At 41.7% G+C, this 11933-nt stretch overlaps 1 protein-coding gene across 1 annotated transcript in view; it reads right to left on the reverse strand.

The window, feature by feature from the left end:
• Window positions 1–328: 328 nt before the first annotated feature.
• Window positions 329–11933, reverse strand: part of Gtf2e1 (general transcription factor IIE subunit 1) — a 30794-nt gene continuing 19189 nt past the window's right edge. Inside the window, 2 exon segments of the mRNA XM_021185568.2 lie at window positions 329–2341; window positions 6249–6490. Coding sequence (XP_021041227.1) covers window positions 1911–2341; window positions 6249–6490 — 673 coding nt within the window. The 3' untranslated portion in view covers window positions 329–1910.

Below are 11933 nucleotides of genomic sequence, written 5' to 3' on the forward strand. Positions count from 1 at the left end.
TCTCCATGTAACCCACCATCTATGTGTATTTTATAATATGGGCATCTCTTTCTGTTGTATAAAGCACTGGATCACTGTAAATGCCACCCCTCACTCACACACACCATCCCTGCTTCGTGTTTGTTCTAGATAATCAGTCAACTAGAACAGCCAAGAGTTCTTGCAAACAGTACCTTATATGCCCTCTATAGGGAAAGTGAATCCTTTTACATGTAACACAATATGGATAACATTTCTTCCCAATGTCTTCTTAGGAATGGCTGTATTTTCCTTGGAAAATATTTAGTTCCTCATCAGTGTGCGTTAGTGAGTGCAGCCACCTCTTTAGTCTATTTCAAATGCAGCTTTAATGAGCGCCTTTATTAGTACATTTTCCACTACTAAAATGTACACTTACACAATCTCATATAAAACGAAACAAAGAACATATAGTTTAAAAATTAATGTTTTACAAATTAACATCTTTCTACAACCATGAAGGTTTAAAAATCAAAATTTTAAAGTTGAACAGTTCATGTATTTAAGATAAATACATAAAAAGGTTTTTTAAGGCAATTCATTGCCAAAAGTTTAAATCGCATCAAATTGCACCTATGCTCTTAAGACGATGACCAATGAGGAGCCTCTAACATCTTTAAATGGAAAGAGTGCGCATGGTAGGTATGCTCCAAGAAGTCAGAGCCAGAAATTAACCAGCTTTACCCTGTAGTAAGTCGACTGTCAATATTCAGTCAACCAGTTGACCATGTCATCACTTTACACAAGGCTCAGATTCTCTAAAACGTTCTTAGCTTCACACATATACTACAAAATGACAACTAAAAGTCACAATGCAAGGGAAAACACTATAAAAGTTTAATTGTTGTAGACCTTATATGAAAGTCCTTTATTTTGAAAGTTCTGCCTTCGGGAATAACACCATGCTAATGACTATGTTCCTTGAGGTTACAATGCTCAACAACACAGTAGAGGCACTGAATTCGATATCTGATGAGGCTCAAAGGAGAGACAAATAAAATAAAGGCTTTGATGACCTCTGGAAGAGTGAGGAGAGTGGGGGAATCAGCACTTCTACACTGCTCAGTACTGGAAAGGCTCCTGAATTCAGAGCACTGGCACAGGTCTATTGAACAAGTGAGGGAAGTGGGGCCAGTCTCAGCTTTACATCTGAGATTTCCAAATCACACTGAGGCAGCTCTAAGGCACAGTTCCCAGCATTCTCCAATCTTCAACCCTGGACGCAGACTCCTTCCCTTCATGCATGTGCTCCTTGAATTTCTCCATAAGGGTAGACCTAACCTGCTTTGTTTATCTGTCACCTAAAGTACAACCCAAAAGGTCTATGAAAAGGAAACAATCTACCAGCCTTATCGGTTCTACAGACGAGGGTTCAGGCACCCCTCTCTCCTGTACTCTCTCACTCCGTTTACAGATTGGCCCCACACTCAATTTTGAGGAAGATGAAGTGCTTGGATATTCCATTCCCCTAAGCAGTGATCTGCGTCTTGGTAAGCTGCTTTGGTTGGCAGGAATATAAGGAACTGTCTCAAATGCCTGACCACAGTGCAGCTGCAATACCAGGAACACTTATCCCTAGTGGGGTTCTGAACGTAGACAGGAACATTTTAGTCAGAGTGAGAAAAGTATGTCTTAAAAAGGAAAGGAAAAAATTAGATAAGGAAATAGAGAAAAATATTAATACTTTAATAGTAAGAGGGAACTGAATACTTATAACCTACCTACCTTTCTGGGAAGTTTCTTACACTAAAAAAAAAAAAATCAAATTTGCTCTCCTACTATGCTTCTGTGCTAGATTAACAGGTGCTTTTCTTACACGGGAGGGAAGGCCCTTAAGCACCTGATGTGAAGTTTCTCTGCAATGGGCTAGCAGCAGGGAGAGCAGGGAAAGCTCACTCAAAGAGATCCTCAAACATACGCTGGCCCATGGCTATGTATGCTTCCTTCTCTTCTGGGGTCATCTGGGCCACCAGCTCCGGCCGCTGGCTAACTTCACTGTAGGAGAATGGACAGCCAGCCACCATAACAATGGGGTCATCTGCTACTTCCTCAAACTCCTCGTCTTCCTCATCTTCATCACGATGATGAGGAGGAGGAGCCGCAGCTGCTGGCCGGGGTGGGGAGTCGTCATCTGACTCGCTGGTCTCACTCTCAGAGTCACTGCCATTAGCAGCTGTCACCGGAGCGGCTGCTCCCACAGAGCCAGCTGTCGCCGAGGAAGTCTTCTTCTCATGAATGAGTAGAGCTCGCATGACTTCCTCATTGTCATCAGGCCCCGCACGGGCTTCCTCTCGATCCTGAAATGTGTCCACATCGATGCCACCTGGAAGTTAAAAGCCAGAAAGTCAAGATCCTTAAATTCTAAGACCATTCATTTATAACTAATGCAAAAAAAGGCTTTAATGCCTTATGTTTATGTTCACAAATACAACAACGCAGAGCTCACTGCTTCCATTTTCTGAGCTGCTGGTCTACAAAACATCTAAAATGTTTCTTAGAAACTAAAGTTTAAGTAGCACAGTGACTAAGCACATGGAATTTACAGGTTTACAGAAGCTTACGTGACTGTGAGTGGTGAGTTCTCCCCCTTCCCCAGGCAAGCTGTACTATTTTATTTTAAGCAAAAATTTCAATTTCTAAACATTAGGAAAGTGAGAGAAGGTGCACCCGCTAAGACTCCGGGCAAGAACCTGTGAGATGGTGCCAAGATAGCACCAGCACAGCAGCCGGTATAACAGATTGAAAACATGGCTTTCACCTCATTCAGAGTAAAAGCCAGAGGCCTACCGATGCCCAAAGGTGCTACCTCATCCCAAACTCCTCCTGCCCACCAACCTCTTACCCATTCTCCCCGCTTATTCATTCTGTGCCGGCTATAGTTGCTACTCCTGAGCACATTCCAACACACACACTCCCTCAAGGTATTTGGATTGCCTGTTTGCCCTGATGGAATTATTTTTTGTCTAGATCTTTATGCAACTAACTTCCCTTTGTCTTTATGTCTTTACTCAAATGTCACTTTAGCAAGGCTGTGTTTTTCCTCACAGTGCTCATTTTCCAACATAGCGACTTAGGCTTATTGCCTTTGTTCCTTTCTAAGGATGTAGAATCTGCCACAACAAATTCTATCTCTTATTCACTGTGCCCCCAGCAGTAGGACAATACCTGCCATGAGTTAGGCAGTGAGTAAGAATTTACTGAGTGAGTAAATAAATGGCAGTGTCATCTTCCTGAAGCAAATTATACAAACTTTGAACTCACTATAAAAAGGTCATTAATTTAAGAAATAAAATTTCTCTTATCACATATACGCACATATACACTTTATACACACATCTTGACTGATACACTATGGTGACACATTTGTTGGTATTTTACATTTAGTTAGACTCAAACAGAGCACCCTTTTAAATATTATAAAAGGACTCAAAGTCACTTGGAACCTGTCTCCTTGATTCAAATATTAACACATATTGGCTATGTGGTTTGGGTAAAGTTACACTATTTTTCTTTTCTCCAATTTCCCCAAGTATAACATTGGAAAGAAAATAATAGTATTTGCTTCACTGAATTCCTGTGGAGCCCCAGGGAATGTGAAGTACTCAGAATGGGTCTGATATATAGGAAAATTACCAACCATCATCATGACAAGGCTCAGAAACGATGGATTCTGCCCATGAGTAAAGTGCAATTACAATCACCTTGTACTACCCTGAGCACACAGCTGGAGCTAGGTATTTTGGAAAGACCAGAAATCCTACGTGAGATACCGGGCAAAGAGAAAAGAACTACAGAAAAGAGACTTTGCATAACACGGACATCAGAATCCAAGCTAAACGCTGCTGAAGGCAGACGCTCCTTCCAGAGTGCTCACTGCCGAAGCAGCACAGAGCAAGAAGGACAGGAAAGGCTCGTGGGGCTCTGGGCAAGCTGTTCTAAAGGGTGCTTTTTTCAAATACTTTACTTTTACCAACATGGTATTTTAATGTTCAAAGTACAAAATATGAGGAAATGGAAATACACTTTGTAAAATAAAAGTAAACATACACATGGTGGATAGAGTCTGACGACACAGTCTGGGGGGAAGGAATTGGTTTGTTAACAGATTAAAACCGAAGACAAAAACAAACATGAATATGCCTGTTTCTGGGTGAGAAAGTAGAGGCAATACTTCCAGGAAGTCCTATGTAACAGCTAAAAGTTACAAAGAAGGCACATGCTGTCTGTCAAAGTCACTGATGCTGCTACGCAATTTGGGGGCTTTATAGCCAAGATGTAGAAAAAAAAAACTGAAAAGCTAAAGTTTGCCTAAGTCACCAAAAAGATATTTACATAGTCAAAGAGAAAGAACACCTACATATAGAAAATAATGTAAACTATGTTGAATGACACAGTCTAAGTTATTAAATACAAGGTTGGACAACATCTGTCCTAAAGAACACTGTCCATGTTTCTAACACTAGCCTTAGCATGCTTCCAGAACCAAAGTAACAAACAAAATGTCAGGTAAAAACCAAACGGTACTGAAAATGAAACTTCAGTCTTTAGTGATCTGTGTATAAGCTACAGGTACCATTCTGGTGAGTGGGTCTCAAGAATGCATAGTAGAACTAGAGATGGACTGGATAAAGCAAAACAAAAAACTCTGACTGCAAATGACTTTGGGAAAGAGGTCACTGTGAAGGAAAGCAGGGGCACAGGGAATCAATCAGAGCTTTGGTGGTGTAATGAAGACACGACCGAGGCCTGTAAAAATTCAGGCAGACACAAAATAATTCACGTTTGAGGAAAATTCGGTTCAGGACAAACACGACTCTGTTACTAATTCAATGAGCAGCCCATGTCATGACAAGCAAGGACAGATGTAAATACTATCCATCTCACACAGAAAACTTGGGTAGACTAGCTTATTTAAGCCCATGACTCACTCATATTCTACTATCCTACGAATTATAAATGTTCAAAGTTAAACTTACTGCCTTAATTGCATATTATGTTAGTTAATAATTTTATCTGAGTTAATTTAATTTCTAAGTTCATAAAAAAAAAAAAGATTTGATTGCTTCAAGAACAGGGAAAAAGCCAAGTTGAGGAAAATAAGCCTATTGAATACTACTACTACATAACCTAACTACTACATAACCCAGAACAACTTCAACCCAAATAACTGAACATTGCAGGTTAATCAGTGAGGAAGAAAGAAAATATGGTTGTCACAGAAATATTTTCTGACTGGAACTGGACTCTCAAAGGGAGTCAATTACAGGAGAGCTACTACCTGCAGCCACAGCACCTCCCTCTCCGACTGCCGGTATATCCAGCATACTGATGCAAATCTTAGGAATGAAGGTAGGGGAAGGTTAAAATAGGAGGGGCTTTCCGTAACTGAGCTGCTTCTGCACGGAAGAGCCCATTCACGTGACAAGCTAATAACAAAACCTAGCAGGGCAGACAGTCCACTCCTGTGGCCTCGGCTTTCCAGGCCACCCCCAGCCTGCTCAATCTCAGCTGCTGTTTTCCCTGTCATCTGCCAAGGCTGAATCCAGTACCTGAGCTGAACTTACAAGTAAAACCCTGCACTTCTTAAACTTGAGAAAATGATTACCAACTGCTAACCTTTTGGGGCTCAGAGACTTACAAAATTGTCCAAAATAAGGTTCTATCAATTTTCCTGGACAGATTCTCTCAATCCTTTATCATGTGGTATCTTCCTATACACTTCAGCCAGCAAAAGGTTCCTTGTTACTTATGAGAAAATAAAACAACACTATAGTACTTTAATAAAAAATTAAAATATGGCAGTATTTCAAATCTGAAAACAGACATCTGGGACTGGAAAGATGGAGTAGTGTTTAAGAGCACTTGTCACTCTTCCAGAGGACCTAAGTTCAGTTCCCAGCATCCTCGTGGAAGCATTAAAATATCTGTGACTCTAGTTCCAGAGAATCTAATACCATCTTCTTACTTTCTTGGGCACTAGGAATCATGTAGTGCAAATACAAATGTACAGGCAAATACTAATACATATAAAAATATAAATAAATCTTTAAAAACGTATCTGTTAACTTGACTACGCTGAAAGACAACGGAACACAGTTGGTGTTAACGCTTAGTGCTCAGTCTCCTACAGTGAATTTTCAACAAACCAAGAATGAATTACCCAGGCATTCTCCTTCTAAGCCGAGTTACCTTCCAGCAGCTCCGTGACCTATCCCCCTTCCCACTCTTACCTTCCTTCATCTCTTCAGAACTGTACGCCCCTTGGACAGTGCTCTCTCTCAACCAAATAGGTCTCTCTTTGGCAGCTTTCCCTTCCAGCGAGGGGCGATGCACATCATCTTGATCATCCATGTTAATGACAACATTCTGAGTATACAAGTCCTCATACGAGGGGCCTTTGTTGGTCCACGCCTCTCGGTGGTGCCCACCTGCCAGGCCAGCAGCTCCAGCAGCAGTTGCTGCTCGGTCCTTGCTGTAGAAAAGAGAGACGAACAAGGAGGAAAGTTATGTAACATGAAGGACAGCTGGCGAGAGGCCTAATACATTAGGAGTTTGAACAAAAGTTATCTAGCAATGAAGCAGGCATACCTCAACAACTCTTCGAGAACACAACGTGAAAGCTATATGGCTTACATCATATTTAAGTTCTTCAAACACTGGACCCTTTCGCATATATGAACACCTAGCATTTTAGAGATTGATATGTGACCATTAACTGGCACGGGGGAGGGGAAGGACACAGTGACAATCTACTTAAAAAGACCAGTCTGGTAACCCCCTCCCTCTATCTTCCATGAGAATTTTGTTTAAAACAAAATAAAAAGTATTGTATCTTAATATTTTTTAAATTCAACTTTAAACTAGGGTGGTTTTGTATGTGACCATAGAAGAAGTTAGGAAATTACTCCACGGGCTAGACCTCAAGGTAGAATTAATCTCTCTTCCTGCCCCTCACTGACCAGGGCACATCCCTCTTCAGAAGGCAGGCTCTTCTCCCTAGCTGCATCCTTCTGTTTACAGCTATACTGACTCTCTGTGCCCACAGCAGGGGTGCAGATATTTCCTGGTCGGGTCTGCTCTTGACCTCTGTGGCTTTCCTTGCCTGTCAGCCTACTTCAGGCCCAATCAATCCTCCTCTTTCTCCAATCACTAGGCTTTGCCATTTCTTTGAGCTAAGCCAAGTTTTCCTTCTCGCTGCTGCTTCCTATTATCCCCACTTTAACATTTTCAATCTTGATCTCTATCAAGCTGTCTTTAATGTGCCTGTTTAGAGGCTCCAAACGCCCTGTGAGGTTTCCTCAACTGTCTGCTCCCTCCGTGCTTGTGAGTGTTTGCAGAGCCCACAGGTGCTCACATCTTATGACTTCCCTGACTTCTCTCACACTTTTCTAAATGTCTCCCTGCACTTCCATATCTGTTGGTTCGTTTGGAAACCATGTCATCCTAAATCTAACGGACTTTCTGTTAATCCTCTTCCCTCCTGAGCAACTAGGAGGCCCTGTCCTCGTTTTTCTGTTTGCTGCTTTGCCCTTTCTTCCTTTTTTCCTTTTTTTTTCCTTTTTCCATTCTTCCTTTCTTTCTGAGACCACCTCACAGCTCCTTGGGTTTTCCACCACTTGCTGAGCTGAGGCTCCCCTGCTGTGCCCGTGTCTAAGCTACCTGTCTCTTAGAACACCATTCTGACCATCCTCTAGAGGTAGTCTTGGGCTTATCTCATCCCCCTGCCCTGCTTTTGGTTATACTTTTGAAACCAAGCAACAAGCTCTTTCCAGCTACTTGGTGAATGTGTATTCCAGTTACTGCCTCTGCATTCTTTTCATTATCCTACCTGTGCCTAAGGCTATTCTATACCATTCATGCCCACAGTTTCCTCCCTGGCACCAGTTCTACCTGGTCTTAGTCATTTCTTTTCCTCCTCCCTACTTGTCTCCTTGCTCCTGCTCTAGATATGTCCAAATATATCCATACCATCTTTATGCTTGCTTTTTTGATGTCTCATGCTACAATTGCAAGCACTTGATTTCTCTCTACCTTCTGTTCCTTTCCACATTCACTTACTATCACTTTTTGCATCGTTTACTCAGTTCGGCCATTATCTGTCCCTAGACATTCGACCTTTCTCCCTGTGCGGCTGCCTACAATGTAGCTTGGCTTTGTGAACTCTTTTCACCCTTAGCACTCGTGTTCCTTTTGTTTTCTCATCTGGCTCCATCCTTGGTTTTGTGCATCTATCACATGTTGAATTCTCCATTCTCATCTTGTCTTCTCCCAACACCCTGTCAGTGCTTTGTCTTTCCTCAGCCAACATCTTCATCTTGATGGACTCAGCCTGCTTTTTACATCTGTTGGGCAGATGTGCCTTCCTGAGTTGGCTAACTCCAGTGAGGAGAGAAGAAAGGTGCGGTGCTCTAGTGCGGACCTACATTTACTTTATTATGATGATGTCTTTACAACAAGACTCTCTGAGACAATTTCTCTCTACACATAATCCTGCACTCATCGACTCATGGGGTTAACTGTGAAGACTATCTCAAGAAGTCATAAGAGGTACTTTGAAGAAAGACAAGAAAAACAGAAATGACAATCAGAATGAATAAAGAAGACCACTCGTAAAATCTTACTTTTGTTTTTTGGGGGTTTTTTTTGTTGTTGTTGTTGAGAAATTCAAGGTAGATTTTATTTGGGGCATCAAGTAATGACAGGAACTGTTTATGTCTCAGCAGTGAGTTAATTTACTGAGTTAAACATGAAGCTGCCTGTGATGTGGATGGCAAAGTTTCCCTATTAGTCACGACTCCTCTGTTTTTGTTTATCATTTTTCTTTAAATATTGATGGCTAGTTGCTCCAAAGAACTCTAAGAACGTTCCCCGCCAAAGTAACACCTAGCTGCTCTGAGTACCAACCATGTAATCTCATTCTCATGATCTGATATTGGTTTAAAATAAATATACAGAGTAATTCTAGCCAGTAAGACACTGGCAGACAGATAGGATAAAGTATGTTTTCTAGAACGTTTCTTTAGTCATATTTTTAAATAAGACACAAGGAAAGGATGCTATCTATTCTCTCTACATTTGGATATTTTCATCTGCAGGTAATATTTAAGACCCAGATGGCTACCCTAGGGCAGTTCCCCTCACAGTCCTAAGAAGCCAACACAACAGGAGAGAACAGAGAAGGAAGAAATCTAGACCCTTCAGGATGCAACTGAGCTGTGAACTGTACTAAGTCAGAGCCTCTGGGCATGGAAGACAAATTATCAGAAAGACACTCTAACTGACTCATGGTGTTAGGAGGTAAGTGCACAGTAACTGATAAAGTTACAAAATTCTCTGTACAACTGGGAAGAAATACTATTAGCTCAGGACTTGCTATTCTTAAACAGTAAATACCAGAGGGAATTTAAAAAAAATAAAAGTGCCACTAGAAAAAAAATCATGCTGAGTGAGATAATCCAAACTCAAAAAGATAAATACAGTACGTATTCATTTACATGCAGAAGTTAACTATTAAGTCTTTGACAAGCAGGCTACAGTCCATATAGCCAAAGGAATTATGTATAGAGTAAGGGACTTGGAGGTGGAGTATGATCTTCCTGGGAAGGGGAAATAGAATATAGTTGTGGATGGACTGAATGGGAAGATCAAGTGGGGAGAGCAAGGGAAAAAGAGGTAAGGAAGACATACAGAGAGGGACAGCTTTTCCGTTTTGTTTTTTGGTTTGTTTGGATTTCGTTTGTTTGTTTTGAGACAGGGTTTCTCTGTGTATCCTTGGCTGTCCTAGAACTCACTCTGTAGACCAGGCTGGCTTCAAACCCAAGAGATCCACCTGCCTCTGCCTTCTGAGTACTGGGATTAAATGTGTACCACCACCTGGCAGCTTCTTAAAACATAAACATTTATAAAAGAAATCTAAATGGAGTCACCAAATAACAGGGAAGACAGAGCCCCAAGTAGACATCTCTTGCCACCAAATGAAACCTACAGCACTGAGAATGAGGTACATTTAATTGAGTTGTTGGCCAAGTGGATCCCATAGAAACCCCCTAACAACCTAGGCTATTCCCAAGGCTACTGGTTGTTCTCCACAAACTGACAGTAAAGCCCTATTGCTGAAGACAATACCCACACAACTCACTGACCACAGAGCAGTCAGGCTGGTACTTACTTAGAACTCTGACCACTACTTACCAATGTTGATGGTCCTGGAAGGAACTATGTACACTACCAGCAAAGACAGATAAACACCAACCCATGTACACTACCAGTGAAGACAGATAAATACCAACCCAACTACAAATGCAGCAATCTGCAATGGTGACCTAAGACACGTGGGTCCAATGGTGGTATAAAAGTTGGTGAAGGTAATCAACCACTGTGGTGGTGTGAAGAGGTATGCCCCACAGACTCCTGGGTTTGAATGCTTGGCCCACGGGGAGTGGCACTACCGGAGGTGTGGCCTTACTGGAGGAGGGCAGACTTGTCACTGTTGGAGCAGGGTTTTGAAGTCTTATATGCTCAAGCTCTACCCCGTGTGAAACAAAAGCCAGTCTCCCCCTGGCTGCCTGTGGATCAAGATGTAGAACTGTCACCTCCTCCAGTGCCATGCCTGCCAGGACGCTGCAATGCTTCCCACCGTGATGATAATGGACTAAACCTCTGAAACTGTAAGCCAGCCCCAATGAAATGTTGTCTTTCTAAGAGTTGCCTTGGTCATGGTGTCTGTTCACAGCAAGAAAACCCAAACTAAGACAACTACTTTCTGATTGAACAGAGACTCATTCTAGGAGACAGAACCCATGAGTGACACTGCCCAGGTGAATCTGAGACTAGATAGGCCATGGACCTAGGGGAACTGCTAAAGAATTGTACCAATAAAATGATTCCTAATGATAGTCTGCTGTACTCATAAACCAGTGTTTGCTCAGTCAGCACCAGAAAAGCTTCTCCCTGCAGCAGATGGAATGAACAAATACTAAGACCCACCATTAGACAAAGTGCAGAGAGTGAGAGACCTTGGAATACTCAGTCCTAGATGAGATGTGTCCATCAGACCCCCTCCCTTCTGTGATCAAGAAATTTGGTGGAACAGGAGGCAGAAAATTTTTAAGAGCCAATGTAGATGAAAGATACCAAAGGAAACTGTCTTCTAAACACAGCTGGTCTGATACACACATGAACTCAGAGACTGTGGCAACACCCACAGAACAGAACCTACATGGGTCCAAGCAGATGGGGTCCCAGTGCTGAGAGGACAAGCAGACATATCCCTAACCCAGAAACTATTTCCAAATGATAATCACTCACAAAGGAAAATGTGTTTTCTCCAACGGAGTCTCACTGGGTATGGAAAGCACATCTTAGGGCAGCCATCGCCCAGCAGTAGATGGTCAAACCAAGTCAATGATAGTTTTGGAGGGTTTTTTTTTTTAATCTTACAAATCTTTTGCTTATATATTGTGGTTTCCAATTTTGCTTCATGAATTTTCTGTGTGTGTAAATATGTGTCTCAGCATCTGTTTGCTTCTTGTACTTTTTCTTTGGCGAGTTTGTCCTATTCTGGTTTGATTTTATTTTATCTTATATTATTATTGTTGTTGTTATTATTTTGATCCCTGTGTTTCCTAATGAGAGAAAGGGTCTGCATTTTTGTGAGAGGAAGTAGGAAGGATTTAAAAGAACTTGGGGGAGGAAGTAGGAAGAATTTAAAAGAACATGGGGGAGGGGAAATGGCGTCAATACATTGTTATGAACAAAGATCTATTTTCAGTAAAAAAAATAAAATAGAAACTCCGAAAGTCCACACAAATACACCTGGGATAGTCAGGAGGAGGCTGATGGGTGTGACCTCACCGTGGTATTGGAAAGAAGGAAGCAGTTCTCACTTATGCTTTTCTTTTTTTTTTTTTTTTTTT

This window comes from Mus caroli, chromosome 16 (genome assembly GCF_900094665.2).
Source record: "Mus caroli chromosome 16, CAROLI_EIJ_v1.1, whole genome shotgun sequence".
NCBI classification, from domain to species: Eukaryota; Metazoa; Chordata; class Mammalia; order Rodentia; family Muridae; genus Mus; species Mus caroli.